Source organism: Globicephala melas, chromosome 9 (assembly GCF_963455315.2).
Source record: "Globicephala melas chromosome 9, mGloMel1.2, whole genome shotgun sequence".
NCBI lineage: Eukaryota > Metazoa > Chordata > Mammalia > Artiodactyla > Delphinidae > Globicephala > Globicephala melas.
Window position 1 is genome coordinate 96132627 of NC_083322.1, and position 24148 is coordinate 96156774.

General features: G+C 47.8%; 1 protein-coding gene across 5 annotated transcripts in view; it reads left to right on the forward strand.

Annotated features, from left to right (window-relative positions):
* The window catches only part of OGDH (oxoglutarate dehydrogenase), a 76711-nt gene that overhangs the window by 39160 nt on the left and 13403 nt on the right, over positions 1–24148 (forward strand). For all 5 annotated transcript variants that reach the window (XM_060304876.1, XM_060304873.1, XM_030871229.2 and 2 more), the window contains 9 exons: positions 5272–5387; positions 8500–8654; positions 8794–8940; positions 9467–9557; positions 9934–10113; positions 14292–14420; positions 22618–22797; positions 23138–23290; positions 23988–24090. In XM_060304876.1, the coding sequence (XP_060160859.1) occupies positions 5272–5387; positions 8500–8654; positions 8794–8940; positions 9467–9557; positions 9934–10113; positions 14292–14420; positions 22618–22797; positions 23138–23290; positions 23988–24090 (1254 nt within the window). The remainder of the gene's footprint in view (positions 1–5271; positions 5388–8499; positions 8655–8793; positions 8941–9466; positions 9558–9933; positions 10114–14291; positions 14421–22617; positions 22798–23137; positions 23291–23987; positions 24091–24148) is intronic.

Sequence of the window (24148 nt, forward strand, 5' to 3'; positions counted from 1 at the left end):
TTTTGATATCTGCAGGGTCTGTATTGATATCCCCTTTTATTCCTGATACTGGTAATTTGTGTTTTCTTCTTTTCTGTTAGTCCTTTTAGAAGTTTGTCGATGTTACTGATCTTTCCAAAGAACCAGCTGTTTCATTGATTTTTCTGTTTTGCTGTTTTCAATTTCATTGATTTCTGTTCTTATCTTTATTTCCTTACTTCTGCTTTCTTTGTATTTTTTTTTTCCTTCTTTTTCTAGGTTCTTGTGGTAAGATCTTATAGATTACTGATTAGAGCCTTTTCCTCTTCTCTAATGTTTGCATTTACTGCTATAAATTTCCCTGTCAGAACTGCTTTAGCTGTCCTACAAACTTTGACATACTGTATTTTCGTTTCCATTCAGTTCAGTGTATTTTCTGATACCCCTTAATATTTCTTCTTTGACTCATGGATTATTTAGAGGGTGTTGTTTAGTTTCCAAGAATTTGGAGATTTTCCTTTTATATTTCTCTTATTGATTTCTAGTTTGATTCCATTGTTGTTGGAGAATGTGCTCCATATAATTCCAGGTCTGCTAAATTTTTTTGTTTTTGGCTTCGTCGAGCCTTAGTCGCAGCACGCGGGATCTTTTGTTACAGCACGTGGGCTTCTCCAGTTGCATCGCACTGGCTTCTCTCTAGTTGCGACGCACAGGCTTAGTTGCCCCATGGCATGTGGGATCCTAGTTCCGTGACCAGAGATCGAACCCACATCCCCTGAATTGGAAGGCAGATGCTTAACCACTGGACCACCGGGGAAGTCCCTCAGTTCTGCTAAATTTGTTGAGGTGTTTTTATGGCCCACTATATTGTCTGAATTGGCATTTGTTCCATGGACATTTGGAAAGAATGCATACTCTGCTGTTGTTTGGTGAAGTGTTCTATAAATGTCCATTAGATCCTGTCAGTTATAGAGTCTTTCTATATCTTTGGCAACTTTCTATCTACTTTTTTAGTTGATTATTGAGTGAAGGGCTTTGAAGCCTCCAGACGAACTGTGGGTTTGTCTGTTTTTCTTTTCAGTCCTCAGTTTTGGTGTTTTTTTTCCCACATATTTTGCATCTCTGTTGTTTGGTGCACGCACATTTAGAATTGCTATGTCTTCTGGGTGGATTGATCTTTTTATCATACAGTGTCCCTCTCTGTCTCTAGTAATTTTCTTTGCTCTAATATATACTTTATCTTATGATAATATAGCTACTCCTGCTTTTGTTGGACATGTTTTACATGACATATCTTCTTCCATCCTTTTACTTTCAGTCTGCCTAAATCACTGTATTTGAAGTCAAGCATATAGTTGAGTCCTGTTTTTTTAATCCACTCCGTCAATCTCTGTCATTTAAGTAGTATATTTAAACCATTTATATTTAATGTAACTATTGATATGTTAGGGCTTAAGTCTACCATTTTATCCTTCATTTTGTTTGACCCTATTCATTTCTCTGCTTTCTTTTTCCTGACTTCCTCTAGGTTTTTAAACCTATACTTTAAAATTCCACTTTTATTTATATATAGTCTTTTTGATCATCTCTCTTTGTGTTTTTAGTGGTTTTTAGCCTTTTTAGTGGCTGTTTAGGTGTTATATCACTACATAACTTATCACAATCTAATGGTGTCATCATTTTACCAGTTCAAGTGAAGTGTACTTACCTCCCTTTACATCCCTTCCTTCTCTCCATGTAAAATATATAGTTATCTTAAACATTTCCTCTACATATGTTTAGAACTGCATCAGATAATATTACAAATTTTGCTTCAATCATCAAACATAATTTAGAAGACCCACGAGGAGAAGGAAAGTCTTTTATTTACCTGTATTTTTTAGTTCCATGTTCTTTCTTCCTTCCTCCTGTCTGATTCCTTCTGGTATCATTTCCTTTCTGTTTACAACTTCTTTTAGCCATTCATTTAGGATGACAGATTCTCTTAGTTCTCTTCATCTGAAAATGTTTTGATTTCTCCTTCATTCCTATAGGATATTATCACTCTATATAGGATTCTGGGGAAACAGTTCTTTTCTTTCAGCTCTTGGTAAGTGTGGTGCTACTTCCTTCTGGTCTCCATGGCTTCTGTTGAGAAATCCTCTATTATTTTGTCCTCTGTTGTTTTGTCCTCTGTTGAGAAATCCACTGTTATTTGAGTTGTTTTGCCCTCTAGGCAAAGTGTCACTATATTCTGGCTGCTTTCAAGATTTTTTGTCTTTAAATTCAGAAGTTTAACTGTAACATATTTTGACATGGATTTCTTTGGCTTTATTTTGTGAGTTCCCTGAGTTTCTTGAGTCTGTGGAGTGAGTCTTCTGCCATATTTGGGAAGTTTTGAGCCTCCCGCTTTCTCTTCTCCTTCTGGGATTCATCAACACAACCGTGAAATCTTTTGTTACAGCATCACACGTCCCTAGGACTTTCTTCCGTTTTTTTCCCCCCAATCTGTTTCTCTGTATTCTTCAGGTTGGTTGATTTCTGTTGTTCTCCCTTTAAGTTCACTGATCCTCTGTCCTCTGATAATGCCATTGAGCCCGTTTATTAAGTTTTAATTTGGGTTATTATATTTTGCAGTTTCAAAATTTCCCATTTTGTGCTTCTTTGTATCTTAATTTTTTGCAGAGACTTTCTGTGTGTTTGCTGAGACTTAATTTTTTTTTTCATGTCTCTCTCATGTTTTAATTGCTCACTGAAATCATTTGATAATGGCTTCTTGAGAATCTTAGATAATTCTAACATCTTAGTGTCTATTGATTATCTTTTCTCGTTCAATCTGACATATTCCTGGTTCTTGTTATAAGTGATTTTTCTTTTTTTTTTAATATTGAAACCAGGACGTTTTGGGTATTATGAGATGGGATCTTGTTGAAATCTTTGTTATAGCAAGGCTCCTCTGAACACTGCAGTAGGGAGGGGCCCACCTAGTTACTCCCCGGTGGAGATGGACATTCTGGGCCCCAAAGTCTCTGTTGACATTAGGGTGGGGGAGTGGGCTAGTGCATTACCTCCCAGAGGGAATGAAAGTTTGGGCTTCCTCTTGGGCCTTCTTTGAAACCTTTGGGTGGGGTCAGAGGTCAGAGTGCACTGCAGCCTGACAAGGGTGTTGATGGGGCTGCAGTGTGTTCCGTATGTTTGGGTGGAACAGAGCAGTTACAGTCTAAAAGTTTTCTGTCCTGCGAGGCTGCCTTTCTCCTGGTCCTTTAAAGAGAGCAGCTTTTGTTGGGGCTTTTTCTGTCTACACCTGTAGAAGTTTCCACATTCTTTGCTCCAAGTCTGGGATATGGGAGCCCAAAAGGAAACCTAGGGACCTCCTTGGCTGATTGGCTTTTTTCTCCACCCTTTGGCGTCATCTTACATTTGTTTTATATATGACATCTGGGGTTTTTAGTTGCACTTGGTGGGGGAATAGGTAGGCATATGTCTATACTACCTTCCCAGACGTCTGTAGATTTAAGTTGTCAAATGACTGAAGAACTCAGAAGCAAGGCCAGCAGTTTTGAAGTTCAGTAGTAGAGCCCAAGAATGATCAGTTCACGGTGATGGAAATGAAGAATCACACATGTGGTGAGACCAAGGGCTCTTCATGCTGAAAGGTCACGACAAGCCCACGTTCTCCTCTGGGACACACAGGTCGTTGGTTAACTCCACAATCAAAATGTTCAAACTGTTCCCAACAGAGTGTGCACTCTTTGGATACCCCGGTTCCCTTAGCCCCCACTGCTGAGTGTTCCCATGAGCTAGGAAAAGTGTCCCCCAAATAACTCTGGTTTTCCTCCATAAACACTGAGAGCTGGGCTGTGAAGGGCCAGAGCCATGCTTTATCAGGCCCACGTGATGGCCCATCCTCATTCTTGATAGAATAACAGCAGGAAACGGGTGCATAGCTTAACCAAGCCACTCTACCATCACCACCACCACCCCAAGGTGAAAAAAAGCCAGGTTGCTTTTGTTTTAATAAAACAAAAAAAGGTTGAAAAACATAGAATTTGCTTTTAAAAGTTAAAAAAAAAAAGTGTCCTAGAGCATTAGATAAATAAAAGCTGTGGTTCCCAAGCCAGCTTGAATAGGATCATCCAGGGATGTTCATGGCCCATCCATGACCAATTGAGTCAAGTCCTGGCATTGGAGCCTGGAAATGTGCATTTTTACAAGTCTCCCAAATTCCCTAGAGATTTGGATACACCGCTGTGTTTGCAAGCGACTGCTTGGGTCCCTTACTGGGCCCTCTGTCTTATTTACACTTAATTAGGCCAGGAAATGGGAGACTGTCTGATCTTGCACAGTCAGGTGTTAGAGACTGTGGGTGCTCGTTTCACATTTCATCCTGGCGTCTGGGATTGTGAACTGCACCTTGCCTCACTCCAGCCAGTATCTTGTGGGTGGGAGCCTAACCTATAGTGTCACTGGGCAGTTTTCCTCCAAGTCTCTTCCCCTTTGATAATTATTGCAACATGAAACAAGCGCATAATGCCCTGGAAAGAGCCCCTCCGCTCCATCACGTGTTTGTCAGTTTGAAACATGCTTTCAGATGAGGAGGCACCTTGCACGTGGTGCTCAGCAAATAGCGGTGATGAGTCAGTGATAGTCGGTTCCTTAGCAATTAGTCAGTAAATACGTGTCGGTTTGGACTGGGGAGAGCGATAATCAGATCTGTGACTTACGAGCGCTGTCTGGAGGATGGGTCTTTATGTGCAGTTGGAGGTCTTCCAGGAGATGGCGCCGTCCTTCATCAGAGGTGGCTGTGGAAGCCTCTGCCCTGCTGCCTGGCAGCTCTCCCGCAGGCCACTGGGCTTCTTGGTGACTGTCCCTCACTTCTCAGTCTCCTAGCTTCCACTCACCACATACAAATGCCATCACCATTAAGACATATATGACCTAGTCTAGTCCAGTTCCTCATTTTCTACTTGAATTCTCTCCTTAACTGTTTTTCATTTGCTTTCTGATTGACTTACCCAGTGCCTTTTCAAACCTAAATCGCTTTGTGTCTGTGGGGCCTTGAAATACATTTTTCTCTAAATTATGAATAATTGGTGCACTGGACTAATATATGCATCATATGAATTTATTCTCCTTTACCTGTGATGCCAGTAATATACTCAGCTTCTGTTTGTTGCTAAACTTTGTGTTTCTGGCTGTAATATAGTATTTATTTTCATACATAACAGAGGTTTTTATGATTTTGTTCTTTTTTCTCTCCCCTGGGGAGTCCCTCCCCCTTTTCCTAAACTGTGGCCCCCGTATGGCTGTGCCCATCTCTCCTCACCCCCGTAGGGTTCTACGGCCTGGACGAGTCTGACCTGGACAAGGTCTTCCACCTGCCCACCACCACGTTCATCGGCGGACAGGAGTCGGCCCTTCCGCTGCGGGAGATCATCCGGCGCCTGGAGGTAAGAAAACACAAGTCGTTTCCAGAAAACTCCAGTGGACTTGCTAAAAACTTGTGTTGGCAGGAGGCCTCCAGACTAGGTTGTTTTTCTCTTGATCCTATATATTTTTTTAATGTAAGGGAAGGGGAATTGTTTTGTTCTGTTTTTTGCTATTTTGTTGATGAAATTCCATGTTTTTTTATTTTTACAATCAACCATAACAAAATGTAGACTTTGCTTCCGACTTTAAAAAATGTGTCCTGGGCTTCCCTGGTGGCGCAGTGGTTGGGAGTCCGCCTGCCGATGCAGGGGACACAGGTTCGTGCCCCGGTCCGGGAGGATCCCACATGCCACGGAGCGGCTGGGCCCGTGAGCCATGGCCACTGGGCCTGCGAGTCCGGAGCCTGTGCTCCGCAATGGGAGAGGCCACAACAGTGAGAGGCCCACGTACCAGAAAAAAAAGTGTCCTAAAGCATTAGGTAAATAAAGGGTGTCATTCCCAAGCCAACTTGAATAGGAACGCCTGGGGAGATTCCTGGCCCACCTATGACCAACTGAGTCAGCTCTGGTTTTGGAGCCTGGAAATGTGCATTTTTACAAATCTCCCAGAGATAGGGATACGCAGCTGTGTTTACAAGCGACTGCTCGAGCCCCAGGTTGTACTGATCCAGCATTTGAAAGGGGCAGAGAGCCATGCACGGCTCTCATTTCATCCAGTGCCAGAACCCAGGAGTTGGGCTGTTGTGGACACTTGGACCTGGACTCCAGGGGTCCCAGCCATAGCACCCCCTGTCCCCAGAGGGCCCCACGTCCAGGGCTCTTCCAAGAGAGCCTACCATTCTGACTTGTCCCAGTTCGGAATACCCCTTCTCGTTGTTTACAGATATTTGTGTACACTCACCCGATGATGGTGGGTTAGGTATGTTTACACGTGACATGTGCGTGCACTGGGCGGCTGTGTGAGCTGACAGAGCTTAAGTATGTTCTTGGTCCTATGACATAATAATCAACTTGCAGCTCTTTGAATATTTAGAGCGAGTGCAATTTCTTGGCTTCCTAACGTCTCTAAGAATCGGCACCTAAAACTCCCTGCTCTTTTCTCCTGGGGATTGAGCCAAGAACAGGAGAAACAAAATATGATCCAGGGGCCCAGTAACTATGTGTCCAAGTTAATAGCTAAATTCATGCTGATAATAATGGAGACATACTGTTTTTGACCTGATAATTTCCTTTGGGCCTTTAATTGTTCAGTAATGGACATACTGCCCATCAGGCATAAGGAGCACGGGCGTGTTCTCCTGCCTCCATGGGTAAAGGAGGGAGCCCCCTCCCCCTCCCCGCCTCTTCCCTCCACACTTCCTCCCTCCCCTTCCTCTCCCCCTTTCCCTTCCTTCATTCTCTTCCCCTCTCCCCTTCCCCTCCCCTCTCTCCCCACCCCTTCCTCTCCTCTCTGCTAGGCTTACAACTCAGGCTTGGGTCCCAGGGAAGATGCACCCTTTTTTAAGCTGATGGAGGAAGGTTCAAGGTTCATGTTAACAGACGCTGTGGCTGGGCCATGTTTTCTCAAATGTGTTTGTGTAGAAATACACTTTCTTCTGCGACTCAGTAGATCAGGGCACTGTCACTGTACAGCTCCGGTGGAAGTGGTGACTCGCGCTGGCTCTGAAGTCAGGGAAGGCAGGCCAGCACCCCCCATCCCTGGGCTTCTTGTGCATCCAGTTTAAAAGTTCCCAGTTTATCACATGAGGTGTCCTCAGGGAAATATAGTTTTGGAGTTAATGAAAACACCTTAAACACCAAGGTCTTTCCCAGCTCCATTTCCTCTTTTTGTCCCTAGGCAAGATTTTCCTCCTCTTGGCTAGGATGATAGCGAGCGCGTTGTGGTTGGCCATTATTTTGAGTTCAAGCAAATGTCCCTTTGTTTCATTATCATAGAATTAACATGCAGAGGTGCCCACCCCTGCTCTGGTGTCACATCTGGACCCACCACTGGGATCCCAGGCGCATCCTCACCCTGCACTGTGCCAGCCAGTTTCCATGTCTGTTGTGAAAACCAAAGGGGGTCACAGACAGAACCACCAAGCAGAACCCGGCCCTCTAAGTGCTTGGGCAGCATGACTGCTGCGAAGACGTTGAAAGGCATTTGTGGGCTCTAAAACTTATTGTCGGGAGTTCCCTGGTGGCCTAGTGGTTAGGATTCAGCGGTATCACTACCGTGGCCCGGGTTTGATCCCTGGTCAGGGAACTGAGATCCCACAAGATGTGCAGCATGGCCAATATATATATATTAATTAATTTTAAAAAATTATTGTCACACCAGGGCATTGCTTTTTAAATTCCTAAAAGCAGTGGTTAAGAATCCTCCTGCCAATGCAGGGTACATGGGTTTTAGCCCTGGTCCGGGAAGATCCCACATGCCGTGGAGCAGCTAAGCCTGTGCACCACAACTACTGAGCCTGCGCTCTAGAGCCCATGAGCCACAACTACTGAGCCCGCGTGCCGCAACTACTGAAGCCTGCGTGCCGCAACTACTGGAGCCCGCGTGCCTAGAGCCCGTGCTCCGCAACAAGAGAAGCCACCACAACGAGAAGCCCGCACACTGCAACGAAGAGTAGCCCCAGCTTGCCGCAACTAGAGAAAGCCCACACACAGCAATGAAGACCCAACGCAGCCATAAATAAATAAATAAATAAATTTTAAAAATAAATAAATAAAAGCCTGCTAACTTAAGTGGCCACTGAGCTGTGATATCCACTGGCAGCACAGGGCCTTTCTTTCTCAGGGTGGTGGGCACAGTCTGACCTTGAGGTCAGAGAACCTGTCTTCCCCAGGAGCTTCCCCGTCCCTGGGCTGGTGCTTCTGTCCTCCCGCCATGAGGGGAGCATGTCTCGGCTTAGTGGTTCTCACTGTCCCCTCCCTGCCTATTGGGCTCTGTACTCTGTGGAGGAAGTATTTCATGGCCAGGTTCGGAGTGAGAGGAGGTTGTGGGCCCAAACTTGGTGCCCCAGATCACAGCTGGCTCTGTTGCATTTGAAAGGGAGGCCACCTGTTCCTGCCAGCCTTCTGGCTGAGTGGGCAGTCAGCACACCTGGGGGGACATCCCCTTGATTGTGTGTGTGTGCGTGAAAAACAGATGGCGTACTGCCAGCACATTGGGGTGGAGTTCATGTTCATCAATGACCTGGAGCAGTGCCAGTGGATCCGGCAGAAATTCGAGACGCCTGGGATCATGCAGTTCACCAACGAGGAGAAGCGGACCCTGCTGGCCCGGCTAGTGCGCTCTACCAGGTACGGGGCTGCACTGGTCCCGTCAGTGTGGCACAGCTTGTTGACAGGGGTTGGTGGGTTTGGAGTGTGGCCACAGCCCCACGAGAGCAAGGTTGGCCCTGGTGACTTGGCTCTTCAGAGTGGCTTGGTTCCTGTCCAGGTTTGAGGAGTTCCTGCAGCGGAAATGGTCATCTGAGAAGCGCTTTGGTCTCGAAGGCTGCGAGGTGCTGATTCCTGCCCTCAAGACCATCATTGACAAGTCAAGTGAGAACGGAGTGGACTACGTGATCATGGGGATGCCGCACAGGTACCTGGCTGCCCTTCATGCATCCAGAGCACGGGGTGGGGCACTAGGCAAGCAAGGAGGCTGGCTCGCCTGGAACGCACTTGCACCCCTGTCCTGGGACAGCCATCGCCACAGCATCCCCCTCCCTCAGTAGCCACTGTCACACTCAAGGCCGTAGTGGTTTTAGGCAGGCATCTTGGCCTCATGCCCTTGTCGGGATCACTACTGAGGGAGGTTAACCTAGAGGGAAGGCTGCTCGGTGACGTGGAGCGGAGACCTCAGCTTGAGGCGGCAGCGGAGGCTGAGGGTGGAGCGTTCGCCGCAGGCCGGCAGTGTTTCTCCGTTTTCTACCTTTCTTCCTCCCACCTCGTCGTGGCCCTGGGTGCCGGGCAAGCAGAGGCTGAGTGTCCCACATCAGCTCTGCTCTCAGCTCCTCTCGGGCTGCAAACCGAGGCACTGCCTGTCCATCGGGGGAGGAAGGGGCTAGAACAGCATTGCCTGCTGCCTGGAACACAGCTCAGGCCCTGCTCGCTCCTCTGTGTACCAGAGGGCGGCTGAACGTGCTTGCAAACGTCATCAGGAAGGAGCTGGAGCAGATTTTCTGTCAGTTCGACTCAAAGCTGGAGGCAGCTGATGAGGTGAGACACCTGATTTCTTTTAGAAACTAGCATAGCTCCGACCCACACCAGACCCTCGTTCCACTTGTTTCTCCGGAAGCACCTGGGCCTGGGATCCTCCATACCACTCACAAAAGAGGTGGCCGGTGGCCGACCTCCTGGAGAAAAAAGAGATCAGAGGCTTGGCAGCCCCCGCAGTCCTCCCCGCTGGGGTTTGGGATGTGCGCCTCTGGTTGAGGGACCTTCTCCCTGTGCCCTAGGTAGAGCCGTTCTGGGGAAAGGCTTTCCATCCTTCCAGGAATGGGGGTTCTGGGAGGAGAAGTAACACAGGACAGGGCTCTCGTGAAGAGTAAGCATCTCCACGCCCAGGATGAAGACTGACTGTTTGTACCTTCAGGGTTCTGGAGACGTGAAGTACCACCTGGGCATGTATCACCGGCGGATCAACCGTGTGACCGACAGGAACATCACCCTGTCGCTGGTGGCGAACCCTTCCCACCTGGAGGCTGCCGATCCCGTGGTGATGGGCAAGACCAAAGCTGAGCAGTTTTACTGCGGGGACACCGAGGGAAAGAAGGTAAGGCCACGGGGACTGGCCAGGGGCAGCCCTGAGGCCACATGGTCCAGGACCAGGACCGGCTCACAGCCTCAGGCACATCCCAGACCTCATGTTTCTGGAATTTAACAAAATATTCTGAATGGATCTTGAAAGAGTAGCCATAGTATTAATAAATTAATCCGTTACAGTTAATGCTTCCTTCCAAGTTGTGACCACCAGAGCTAGGTGGGGAGTAGATTGCTTTCATTGTCACCACACCTGTGGAGAAGCTAGTCTTGTACAGTATCATGGCGGACAAAGAGCCTTTGTCACTGAACAGGAGGAGAGAGTCTTAAGGAAAAGATGTGGGTGAGCCTAAAGGAGGAACTGTAAAACTGACAGATGGGGGGGCTTCCCTGGTGGCGCGGTGGTTGAGAGTCCGCCTGCCGATGCAGGGGACGCAGGTTCGTGCCCCGGTCCGGGAAGATCGCACATGCCGCGGAGCGGCTGGGCCTGTGAGCCGTGGCCGCTGAGCCTGCGCGTCCGGAGCCTGTGCTCCGCAACGGGAGAGGCCACGGCAGTGAGAGGCCCGCGTACCGCAAAAAAAAAAAAAAAAAATACTGACAGATGGGAGGAGAGGTGTTCGAGTTTGTAGCAGGGTGGCACCGTTTAGAGATGGAGAACAGCTCGAGTTCCGGGGGGCCCTGGTACCGGCATTTTCCAGGTGTGTGACGCTGAATGTTTAATGTTGGTTGGACAGCCTACTTAAGTATAGAAATCCTCAGTGGATTTTAACTGTTTGTCCTTTAACTGTTTAACCTCAAAGTAGAAGTCTGTCTGTAACAAATTGTACAGTTCTTATTACTTAATGATAACCTCAAAGCCAAGCAATAAGAAAAATCAAGTTTTTGTAATGTCTGCGTGTGCATTCTGGGGCATGTTCAAAGTCAGCATCACCACCCTACTCTCAAGCATCTCTTGTTCTTCCTAGAAATAGGGTCATATGTGAGGAAGCTAACAGAACATACACAACGTGATGTAAAGCTGCAGGTTCACTGGTAAAGAACTTCAGAAGAGGTATATGGGTGTGGAAGGAAGTGGAATGAAAGGCAGTCAAATCCTCTCATCGATAGAATAGGTAGTTGTCATATTTAATTAAAGAAACAGCAGAATTTAGGTAGATGGGAAGAAAAGGACATTCTCTGGAGATGAAAGAAGGACAAGGATGGAGGTGGGGTTGTGCTGTGGGCAGAGCAGGGAGGAGCTGGGCAGGGCAGCCTGGCCCAGGGATGCCCTGGAGAGGGGTCAGACTTTTTAGAGGTGGAACCAAGCATTAGTCTACTAGGTTCTATAATTTAAAACACTGTGAGTCTACTCGTACTGTGTTTGGACAGTTAGAGGGTAACGGGATCCCGACTAGAGGTGGCATTGGGAACAGGAAGTGGTTCCTGCACCACAAAGAGTGTGGCCCACGGGGAGGGTGTCGGGACATGAGAGTTACTTTGCTGAGCTTGGGGGCCTGGATGGTGCCTCAGAAACTCCAAGAGGGTAGAAAGTGGCTTCCTGTGCAGCCCCCGAGACCACCAGTGACACTGGCCGGGGCCGGATAGGGAGGAAACCAGCATCAGTGACCAGTGCCTCCAGCATTTCCGCTGTCTGTGGCTGGGACCCTTGCCCAGGCATTTGGGGCCAGGGAAGGGAACAGGATTGCAGAAAACTTTGTGACATCCACGTTCATAAATTACAAACGAAAAGCCACTCCAGCATCGCTTGCTTAGAATGCTGGAGACATCCTGAAAAGGAATGAAAGAACTAGGGAGAAGTGGTGGAGGGTGTCTAACATGCTTCAGATGATCACAGCAATCCATCCTGTGAGGCCAGGAGAGGCTGATTAGCCCTGTGTGGTCACCAGGCACTTGTCTGAGGGAGTGCCCTGTCCATGGGAGTGCCCTGCCTGGCGTGGACGGCCCATCCCTCCAGGCCCCTGCCCCCGCCCCTCTATCTGAGCCCACCCTTGCCCGTGCTCAGCGGGCGGGTCCAGACCCCACCAGTCCTTCACACCTGCTCTCCTGGCTACTCTTCCCAAACCCTTAGGCAATTATCTGATTTCTGTTAAACCCAGAATCCAGGGAGCTGGAGTGTTTGTTACATAACCTTCAGTGTTTCAGAAAAAAACTATGTAATTTCTATAAATGTGGCCAAGGTTGTTCTATAACCTGGTGCAAGACTGAGCCTGACCCAGCTTGGCTCAGGGCTGATGTGGCCCTTGGGCCATTCATGTGGGAAAGCAGCTCCCTAGCGCCGCGGGTGGCCTGCCACGGATGGAGGCCCGCTCCTACCTGGGTCCAGATCGGGCCGCCAGGGTGTGTGATTTTAGCAAGCAGCGCTGCGCTGAGGAACACAAGGGACCGAGTGCAGCCTAGCAAGGGGCACAATACAGCTTCTCCAGAAGATCAAGAGAAACAGCGTGAGGAGAGGGGAGGCTGACCCTGAGGTGCCCGACGGCAGAAGGCCGAGGTTGTACAGAGAAGGCTCTGCAGAGAAACGCGCGTCCTGGCGAGCAGGAAGAGGCACCGTGTCCCCCGGTCGTTTGGGCCCTGGCAAGGCTGCAATCCTCTGAGGAGGTCCCTGCGCAGACCCGACACTTGTGTCCACTTCCACCCGTCCCAGACAGTGTCCCTGTGTCCCTCAGGGCAGGACACATGGGGTTCTGCTAAAAAAAAAAATCTAGATTTTTGTCCCTGAAGAGCACGTGGACCTTCTCTTCCTGGCGCTGCGGACCAGGGAGGTGACAGGAGCTGAGTAAACACAGCAAGAGGGCGTCAAGGAGCAGGGGTGGCAGGGCTGTGGGGCTGTACCAAGCAAACAGGTAATGTGCTGAGGACAGTGGGAACAGTGTCTCACGGGGTAGGAGATGTTTATAAACGCGGAAGGAGGAAGGCCCAGAAAAAGGGTTGGAATTGGAGGCATCACAGTTGTGCAGTGTACAGATTTAGAAATCTCTGTGTGCGTGAACCTGTGCTTCTGGTTTTTGGCTCTGTGCTGGAAGAGCCTAGAAGTGTGATGTTTCTAGTGGTGATGAGCACACAAATACTAGTCTTCAGTGCCGTCCTCCACTGAAGGAACCAGGCTCCTTAGAGAAGTGTCTGATTCCAGGGCTGGGCAGGAACAGTGCAGCAGGGGGCTGAAATCTCTGTTGTGCCAGAAAGCACGGAGGCCCCCATGAGCCATGGGGCCTGTCCAGATGGCACGGGACCCCCACGCCAAGTATGGGGCAGTGTGAGCATCCAAATAACAACAGATACTGGTCAGTTACAGCCAGTTGAATAAAACAGGAATCCGGGAGCACATATTAATACAAATAAATAAAAGTCGAGAAGAGAAAGCTTTTATGGAATGCCAGCGCGTGAAGGCAGGAGTGACACCTGGCAGCATCCCGGGGTGCCGCTCAGGCTGCTGGGTGGGTGGAGGTGTGGTAAGGAGCAAGATCTAGAAGTTCTCCTCACTGTTCTCGTTACCGAGGAGAAATGGCAAGTTTAAAGGGAGAAACACAGACTTCCTGGCGGTCCAGTGGTTAAGACTCTGCACTTCCACTGCAGGGGGTGCAGGTTCGATCCCTGGTTGAGGAACTAGGATCCCACATGCTGCGCAGCGTGACCAAAAAAAAAGGGAGAAACAGACAGCTACCTGTCCATGTGATCCAAGTCAACTTCATCCACGTGGGGTAGGCCAGCTCTGGCGTCCCCTGGTACGGAATGCACCGTTCCTGAGTCTGGTCACACAGGACCATCAGAGCCCAAGGCCTGTCCGCGACGTGGAGACGGGAGACACAATGGGCTGCTCCAGGTCGAGAGGCTAAAGAGGCGTGGCCCTAAGAGCACGTCCACGTGGGGTCTGGGCCAGCATTGCTTTCCTGATGAGAGGGTCCTGCGTGGTGGGTTCAGGGGTGATGGGCATTGGCTCTGCAGCAGATGATGGCAGGGTGGCTGGTGTGCAGACATGGAGGGCACCCTCGTGGAGCACATTCTCAGGGGGAAGGGGGTGCTGGGGGGGCCTGGGGGGTCTTTGTGCCTTCCTGCCATTTTCTTTCTAAGTTCGAAATTATCTCAAAATACATCATTTTTTGAAAAGTGGATTGTGACTGAATCTCCAGTGTGCCTTGTGGACGTGGTGGTCAGGACCATGTCACATTTGGGGTCTCCTTTGCATGTCTGCAGGTCATGTCCATCCTTCTGCACGGGGATGCTGCGTTTGCCGGCCAGGGCATCGTGTACGAGACCTTCCACCTGAGTGACCTGCCGTCCTACACGACTCACGGCACTGTCCACGTGGTCGTCAACAACCAGGTAACCTGGGCTCCAGGCGGGCTCTGGGGTCTTTGCAGCAGAGAAGGCTGTGGAGGCCACAGCATCAATTAGACTTTCTCCTGAGGCTTCTACGCTCACATCAGCCTTACTTAGAATGACATGGTTTCATCATTTAATACATTTGTTGTTTTCTGATTAATAAACTTGGACAAACAGGAAACTTTCTTTAAAGTGGAGAGATTTTAATTACAGTGTTTTAAGATCATGGTGTTATTTCAGAATATTTTCTTCCATATCCACAAGCATATAGATGGCTTTCCTCTTTTAAGAAACTGGGTTCCATACACACAGTTTTATATCCACTTCTTATTTACCACAGTGTTTTCTCATGTGGTATATATTCTTAAAATATTAATTTTAATGGAAATAATTCATTATAGGTTGTTTCATAAAATAGATATTGAAAAGGTGCCAAGGAAAGAGAAAGGTCTAAAAACAACCTCTGAACTGTGTTTTAAACAGATGACCAAACACAGAGAGTCTTTACTGCTTTTTGGGTAGGGGCTGAGATGCTAACAGGAATGGTCTTCAATCTGGAAGAGTACAGCAAAGACCATTCACAGGGATTGGAAGCCCAAGACACAGGGGGATTTTTTTTTTTTAAAGAAAAAAGTTTTTCCATGAGTAGTCTCCAGAGTCAGGTGAATTCCATCCCAGGAGTTTTTTGCTTGGTTGATTGGTTGGGTTTTTTTGGTGCGGTTTTTTGGGGTTTTTTTGGATTATTTATTCTTTTTTTAAAATTAATTTATTTGTTTATTTTTGGCTGCGTTGTGTCTTCATTGCTGCACGTGGGCTTTCTCTAGTTGGGGCTGCTCTTCATTGTGGTGCGCGGGCTTCTCATTGCGGTGGCTGCTCTTGTTGTGGAGCACGGGCTTTAGGCACGTGGGTTTCAGTAGTTGTGGCATGTGGGCTCAGTAGTTGTGGCGCGCGGGCTCTAGAGCGCAGGCTCAGTAGTTGTGGCACACGGGCTTAGTTGCGCCGCGGCATGTGGCATCATCCCAGACCAGGGCTCGAACCTGTGGTCCTTGCATTGGCAGGCGGATTCTTAACCACTGCGCCACCAGGGAAGTCCCTCTCCTTTTGTTTAGATTGGGTAATTTCTGTTCCATCTTTAAGTTCTCTGAGTCTTTCCTTTCTCCCTTCCATTCTGCTATAGAGCACCTCCATTCAGGTTTGGGGTTTTTTCCCCTGATTTCCACCCCCCCCCGGGGGGGGTTTGTTTGTTTGTTTGTTTTTTCAACTCTAAAGTTTCCACTTGGTTCTTCTTGTATCTTCTGTTTCTTTGCTGAGTTTCTATTTTTTCATGTATTTCAGGAATGTTCATAATTTTTATTGAGGTATTTTTATGAAGTTTGCTTTGAATTTTATGAATTTTAATTTTATGGTCTTTGTGAGGTAATTCTAAAATCTGTGTCATCTCAGTGTTGGCTTCTAATGATTGCTTTTTCTCATTCAAGCTAAGATTTTTCTGGTTGTTGGTATAACAAGTGATTTCTTATGAAACCAGACATTTTGAGGATATGTTATGAAACTCAGAATCTTATTTAAATCTCCTGTTATAGGAGGTGTCCTCTGGACATTTCGGGTCGGGGTTGGGGGACACTTGTTACTGCCAGGTGGGGTAGGGGTCCAGGTTCCCCACCCCAGGTCTGTTGATACCCAGGGAAGTGAGGGGACGGAGGGTGGGTCAAGGGTGCTTTGTTACTGCTTCCCAAGTAGCCTCCACTAATACCAGGGATGGAGTGGTTGCCTAATTACCAGCAGCCTAGGGGGGCTGCTGGGGACACCGGGCCTTTGCTGGGGCAAGTGGGGGTGGCCACGGTGTTTTCTGTGGGGTTGGCTGCAGCAGGGTGATGATTGTCTAAAAATCTTCTGTACTGCTAGGTGGCCTGTTCCTGGTCTTCTGGCCAGAGAGAGCCACTTTCCTTGAAATGTCTTTTTGCTATGCCTGTTGGCGTCTCTGAGTTGCCTGCTTCCCTAACCCTAAATCTGGACTGTATGAGGCAAAAAGATAGCCCTGGGAATGATCACAAGTCGTTCCTCGGGACCGGAGGTCCCCGGCTGATCTGCTTGCTTCTGTCTGCCTTCAGTGTTTGTCTTATATATATAATGCCTCGGGTTTTTAATTGTACTTATTAGCAGGAGAAGGAGGGAAAGGTACATCTCCTCCATCTTCCAGAAGTGGAAGTCCCTATGAGCACTTTTTTCTAAGTGTAAATTCCATTTCTTTAGTAAATGCAAGACTATTCAGGTTATCTGTTTCTTCTTGAGTGAGCTCTGGTTACTTCTGTCTGGAATTTTTTCATTTCATTTAAGTTGTAAAATTTATGAGCATAAAGTTTCCAATGTTCTCTTATTAGGGCCTGTTGTTTTATCCCTTCTTTCATTCCTAATACTGGTAATTTGTGTGTTTTCTCTTTTTCTCGGTTATATAGATTTGTTGTTGGTTTCAAAGGAACAGCTTTGGTTTCATTGCATTTTCTCTGTTGTTTTCCTGTTTTCTATTTCATTGGTTTCTGCTCTTTGCAATTTCTTCCCTTCTACTTGCTTTGGGTTTAATTTAGTCTTCTCTTTCTAGTTTTTTATTTCTTATTCATTGACTTGAAACCTTCCGTCTTGGCAATATAAACATTTAACAGTATTTCAATTTAAGAATCACATTACATGGGCTTCCCTGGTGGCGCAGTGGTTGAGAGTCTGCCTGCCGATGCAGGGGACACGGGTTCGTGCCCCGGTCTGGAAAGATCCCACATGCCCGGGAGCGGCTGGGCCCGTGAGCCATGGCCACTGAGCCTGCGTGTCTGGAGCCTGTACTCTGCAACGGGAGAGGCCACAACAGTGAGAGGCCGACATACCACAAAAAAAAAAAAAAAAAGAATCACATTACACAAATGCAGTACAGGTAAGCCTTTGGTTTGTCAAACTTCTTATGACAGAAGGTCAAGCATTTTGGTTGAACTTAAGTGAGACTGTGTCCAGAGGAGAGAGTCTTAGGATGGCATAGTGTCTGGAAAATTACCCTAAAAGGAAGCCGTGACCATGTAGCCCAGAAGATGGAAGACTCCTAGAAGCATAAGAGCTGTTTTCAAATAAATGAATGCTTCACAAAGCAAGGAATATAATGGGCAGAGTCAGCACCAATGCATAGCAGTTACCAGGAAGCAGCAGATTTCAGCTGAATGAAAAGAACTTCCAACAATCAGACCTGTTCCTTTTTTTTTTTTTTTTTTTTGCGGTACGCAGGCCTCTCACTGTTGTGACCTCTCCCGTTGCAGAGCACAGGCTCCAGACACGCAGGCTCAGCAGCCATGGCTCACGGGCCCAGCCATCTGTGGCATGTGGGATCTTCCCAGACCGGGGCACGAACCCATGTCCCATGTCCCCTGCATCGGCAGGCAGACTCCCAACCACTGTGCTGCCAGGGAAGCCCCCTGTTCCTTTTTTTTTTTTTTTTGCACCGGATAAAATTTAATAGGGTGGGGAAGACACTGAAAACGGGACAGGGAAGAAGGTGCAGAGTCCGGGTTGGGTGAGGGCCTTAGTTAGCCAAATCTGGGGCCTTCAGGCCCACCCAGCTGCATCTGCAGGTTGACGCAGTAGCCCTGAAAGCTGCAGAGCGCCCAGCACATGTGGGAGCAGGGGTAGTGGCGTGGATGGGGGCAGCCAGGGACAGAGCTGCAGGGTTGAAGGAAACAGGGCTCCAACCAGGATAGACCATTTGCCTCTCGCGTCCCCTCTGGCTCTCAAACCCAGCAGTTCCACTTTGTGGGGTTTTCCTACTAGTACACTCACTCCCAAATGTCTTCTTTAAAGATATCACTTGGGGAATTCCCGGGCTGTCCAGTGGTTAGGACTCGGTGCTTTCACTGCCAGGGCCAGGGTTTGATCCCTGGTCAGGGAACTAAGATTCTGCAAGACACACAGTGTGGCCCAAAATATATATATATATATATTTATAATATGTACATAATATATATGTCACTGCTGCACAATTAATATCTTAATAAAACTGGAAGAAAAAATAAATGTACAAAACTGAAATAAGTAAATAATATGGAGGGGCATTGTGGGGAAGCTATGACTGCTGCAGCAAGACTAGAAACCAGAGTTTCTACCACTACATCAGTAGGGAGCTGGTTAAGTAGTTTATGATGTATCCATCCATGTGTTACAAGGCTTAAATGAATTAATACATAGAAATTAATATACATAAAGTGCTCAGAATAGTGCCTGGCCCATAAGTAAGCACTAATGTAAGTTAACTGCAACTGCAGTGTAATAAAACCATTTGAGAGAGTAGGATCTATATATACTGTCGAAATGAACTATAAGGTACGTTAAGTGGGGAAAAGAAGTGCAGAGCAGAACGTGGAGTATAGCTGCATCTCTGTGTGTGTGTGTGAGTGGGTGGGTATGCGTACACCCACCATATGTGTTTAAAGATGAAGAAGTCAGGGACTTCCTTGATGGTCCAGTGATTAAGACTCCGAGCTCCCAGTGCAGGAGGCCTGGGTTCAATCCCTAGTCAGGGAACTAGATCCCGCATGCCACAACTAAGACCCGGCACAGCCAAATAAATAAATAAATATTTTTAAAAAATAAAATTTAAAAAATGAAGTTGGTAACAGTGGTGGATATTGGGGAGGGCAGCTGGGGGACTGAGGTCTCAAAACTTCGAAGCAGTTCACTTTCTGTGGTGTTCTAGCTGTAATGTTCATATTATGATCACTGTCTTACCTGATCCCTACCCTCATTTCCCTATGGGGAGACCCAGACCCAGATGGACCCTGGGATTGATCAAGGTTCTCTGTAAATGCTCATCAGAATTCTCCCTGGTACATCTTTTTTTAATGTTCTCATCAGTTTGTGACTATTTCTAATCTTTTCTTTAGTCAGTGTAATAAAGGAGTTTAGTAAAAGCAATTCATCATAAACAAATAAATAAAGAATTCTCAGACTTCTGTAAGAACTACAGTTTTGCTAATGTTTTCTTAAATCTTTTTACTGTTTTTGATAACATCAGTCATGACATGGGGCCAGTAAGATCTGTAGCAGGAAAGGAAAGACGTGCTTTGCTGAGGCTCTTGTTTCTCTAAGGACACATGTAGGATTTCCTATTCTGAATTTTTCTTCTAAGGAAGCCATCAGTTGCTAAATGCTTTTGTATAAGAATGTTTATGGGCGGGGTGGGGGGGCTTCCCTGGTGGTGCAGTGGTTAAGAATCCGCCTGCCAATGCAGGGGACATGGGTTCAAGCCCTGGTCCGGGAAGATTCCCACATGCCGCGGAGTAACTAAGCCTGTGTGCAACAACTGCTGAGCCTGCGCTCTAGAGCCCGTGAGCCACAACTACTGAGCCCGTGTGCCACAACTACCAAAGCCCGTGTGCCTAGAGCCTGTGCTCCACAGCAAGAGAAGCCACTGCAACAAAAAGCCTACGCACCACAATGAAGAGTGGCCCCCACTCACCACAACTAAAGAAAGCCGGGACGCAGCAAAGAATACCCAAAGCGGCCAAAAATAAAAATAAAATAAATTTTAAAAACAAAATCAAAAAAACTTACTAAAAAAAAATGTTTATCGGGCTTTCCTGGTGGCGCAGTAGTTAAGAATCTGCCTGCCAATGCAGGGACACGGGTTCGAGCCCTGGTCAGGGAAGATCTCACATGCCACGGAGCAACTAAGCCCGTGTGCCACAACTACTGAGCCTGCGCTCTAGAGCCCACGGGCCACAACTACTGAAGCCCATGCACCTAGAGCCCATGCTCTGCAAGAAGAGAAGCCGCCACAATGAGAAGCCCGTGCAGTGCAACGAAGAGTAGCCCCTGCTCGACGCAACTAAAGGAAGCCCATGCACAGCAACGAAGACCCGATGCAGCCAAAAATAAATAAATTAATTAATTTTTTTAAGAAAAGATTTTTCAGGGAAAAATTAAAAAAAAAAAAGAATGTTTATAAAAACCAAAGCGTCTTTGTATAAATTTTGGCAAAGCCATAGGAAGCAGTATTATATAATCATTAAAATATTTAATATCCTGGGGAAACGGTCACAACATGGTGAGTTTAAATGCAGGTTACTCATGCTGCTAGTAGGAGGGTGAGTGGTACAACCACTTTGGAGAGCACTCGATGGTATTTAGGTGCAATGTTCTGACCCTGTGGCTTAGTTTTCCCTTCTTAGGAGTACTGCAGAGAAACTCAGTGCTTGCTGGAGAAAACCTCCGTTAAGAATGTGTACAGTAACAGTGTATTAACCACAAGTTGGAAACAACTAAATGTCCAACAACAGGAGAATGGATAAATGAACTGTGGTATATACTATTCAGTACTTAGATTTCACTAAGCTCTACTACAGGACGTAGAGGTACATGTTTCAACCTGGATGAACCATGAATATAAATATTGAACAGAAAGCAAGTTGCAAAGGATTTGCACAGCATATAGAGTATGACACCATATGTAAGGTACATAGACTGTATATCTCTATGGTTTAAAAGACATGGAAATACTCTTCCAAAATGTCAGTGCTATGAAAACCCAAGAAAAGCAAGAAGGCTTCAAGATTAAAGGGGACTAGAGAGAGGTGACAACTAATGCAGGGTGATGTGCTGGATTGGATATGGGACTGAGGCAAGAAAGACTGGGTATCGTTAGGACAATTGGTGGAATGTGTCTACTGAGGGTCAGATAACGGTATTCTGTAATATTAAATTGCTTGGGCCGAGAACTGCACTCTGGCTGGTAATGAAATGTCCATGTTTTAGGGAATAGGGACGTCTACTACTTACCTGCAAATGGTTTAGGAAAAATGTGTGTGTGTGCGTGCGTGTGTAATGGAAAGAGCATGAATAAGAAAAGGGGCAAAATGGCAACAGTTGGTGAATCTGAGTAAAGACTGTGTGGGAGTTCTCTGTATGCTTTCAACTTTTCCATAAGTCTGAATGATATCAAAATTTTAGTGAACAATAAGCCTAAGAAGATACCATATATTATTTATGGACACATGGAATACATATTGCAACATGTAGAAACTATGTCCTCCACTTTCAGGGCCGTGCTCTCTGTGTGGGGGCCAGCTGTAGCAGAAATGTATAAAAAGTCCTGAAACTGTTAAGATTTGTTCATTTTGGCTTGTGAGTTCATGGGTGATCATTATAGTATTATCATACTTTCTATATGTTTGAAGTAGTCCATAAAAATAAATTTTAGGTATTTGTTTTTATTTTTATTGTTTTGGTTGCATCAGGTCTTAGCTGTGGCATGCGGGATCTTTTGTTGTGGCATGTGGGCTCTTCGTTGTGGCATGTGGGCTCCTCTCTAGTTGTGGCGTGTGGGTTTTCTCTCTCTAGTTGTGGCACGTGGGCTCTGTAGTTTGTGGCACGCAGGCTCTCTCGCTGAGGCGCGCGAGCTCAGTAGTTGTGGCTCGCGGGCTTAGTTGCCCCGCAGCACATGGGATCTTAGTTCCCCGACCAGGGAACGAACCTACATCCCCTGCACTGGAAGGCGGATTCTTTACCACTGGACCACCAGGGAAGTCCCCATGAAAATAAATGTTAAATGCAGGTTATAAAATTACAAATATATGATTAAGTTTTAGTACATCTAAGTGGTGAGGCCTTTAATTTTCTTTTCAAAGAAAAAAATGCTAATGTTAAGTTACCAAAGTACAAAACTACAGAAATGATAGGATCTGAAATTTTATATTTATATTTCATGTGTATGCATGCAAAGAAAATCATCTGGAAAGGAAAACATCAAAATATTTACACTGAACCTGGTAGAATATAGTGACTTTGTTTAATTTTTCATTAAACTGTCTTCCAAACTCTGTTGAACACGTATGAATTTTGTTACCAGAATAGGAAAAAAAAAACAATTAAAAAAAAAATAGCCTTTGGGAACTGTCTTAGAGTAGGCCAAGGGCAGCCAAGTGGCCTCCAGCAGGTGACCTTCAGGCTCCACCCTGCCTGCCGTTAGCCCCGCCCTCACCCTCAGACACATACATTCCTGCTCCTGCCCTGCCCTCTTATCCTGCCCTGCCCTCGGCTCCACCCCCTGTCCTGGTTCCACCCTGCCATTGGCCTGGAGGGTGGGCCTGCTCTGCCCCGCCCCACCTCTGCCCCACCCATGCTCAGCAGCATGCCCAAGCCCCCTGGCCAAGCTGCCTGACTCTTGCAGATCGGCTTCACCACCGACCCACGCATGGCCCGCTCCTCACCCTACCCCACCGATGTGGCCCGAGTCGTGAATGCCCCCATTTTCCACGTGAATGCGGATGACCCGGAGGCAGTCATGTACGTGTGCAAGGTGGCAGCTGAGTGGAGGAGCACCTTCCACAAGGACGTGGTGGTGGACCTGGTGAGTGACCTTAGCCCGTGTCCTGAAGAGAGGGGTCAGGGCTCCCTAGAGCCAGGGCACCTCAGTGCCCCTCCTGAGGGCTCCTGCATCTTCGGCCTGGGTGATCTGACCTGGGGAAGAAGGTAGTTGGAATCCTGTCCCGAGATAGCCCCAGGTCACTCTCGTTTCATCTCATGTGACAGTCAAAGCAATTCTAGCGAGTGAAGGAGTGAGAGACAGGACCCTAATTCTAGAAGAGGTAAACTGAGGTGTCACATAGGAGAAATGGCGGCAGGTCCTCGTGGGTCCCGGGTCCCAGCCAACATGGTCCGTGATGCTGGCGTCTCCTGGCTGTGTTCAGGTGTGTTACCGACGCAATGGCCACAACGAGATGGACGAGCCCATGTTCACACAGCCGCTCATGTACAAGCAGATCCGCAAGCAGAAGCCCGTGCTGCAGAAGTATGCCGAGGTGCTGGTGTCGCAGGGCGTGGTCAACCAGCCTGAGTATGAGGTGCGTCCCCGGCTCTGGTCCCAGTGGGCCTTTCCAGAGCCAGGGAGGGATAGAGAAGGCCCACCACAGGGCAAATGCTCGCTTTCGCAGAGTAATTAGGATCCAAGTGAGAACACGTGAAGTATTTACAACTATAGCATTTCGGTGCATAACTTCTTGGAGAGTCCAGGCTACTGAGGCGTTGGGTGAGGGAGGTGGGACCTGAGAGCACTTTGGCACAAGGCAGTGGCCTCCTTGGCTTACCGAGTCCAGTGCACAGGGGTGAGAGGGCGAGAGGCTGATGAGGGATCCAGCTCGTAAAGGGCCTGCTGTGACCTGGTCAGTTCTGGCTGGTTATGAGTGCGAAGGCCCGTGCAGGGTGACGGAGAAATGGAGCAGGGCTGCGTATTCAGGGGCTGTGCTCGGAGCCATGAGAACTCATCCGAAAGAATATGGTGAGAGGGTGGGCGGGGACAGGGCTCCAACTTAGAGCAGGATCTGCAGCCAGCAACTGTGGAGAAGCAGCTACGGGAATGAAAACAATAAAACGGAAGCTTCCCACAGACCTCAGGGGTGATGCGTGTTGGGAGGAGAAGGCCTGGAGGCCAGTGGAGTCTGAGGGACTCTGCACTCAGGAAGTGCAGGCGCGCACTGGCCGTGTGGCTGGCGTGCCCTGTGCAGAGCGGCCCTGACGGCTGTGTCGGGCCCGACCCTCCAGGAGGAGATCTCCAAGTATGACAAGATCTGTGAGGAGGCCTTCACCAGGTCCAAGGACGAGAAGATCTTGCACATCAAGCACTGGCTGGACTCCCCCTGGCCTGGTGAGTGAGGAACGCCACCAGTGAGCCCCCTCCCCGCTCCACAACACCCTGTGGGCCC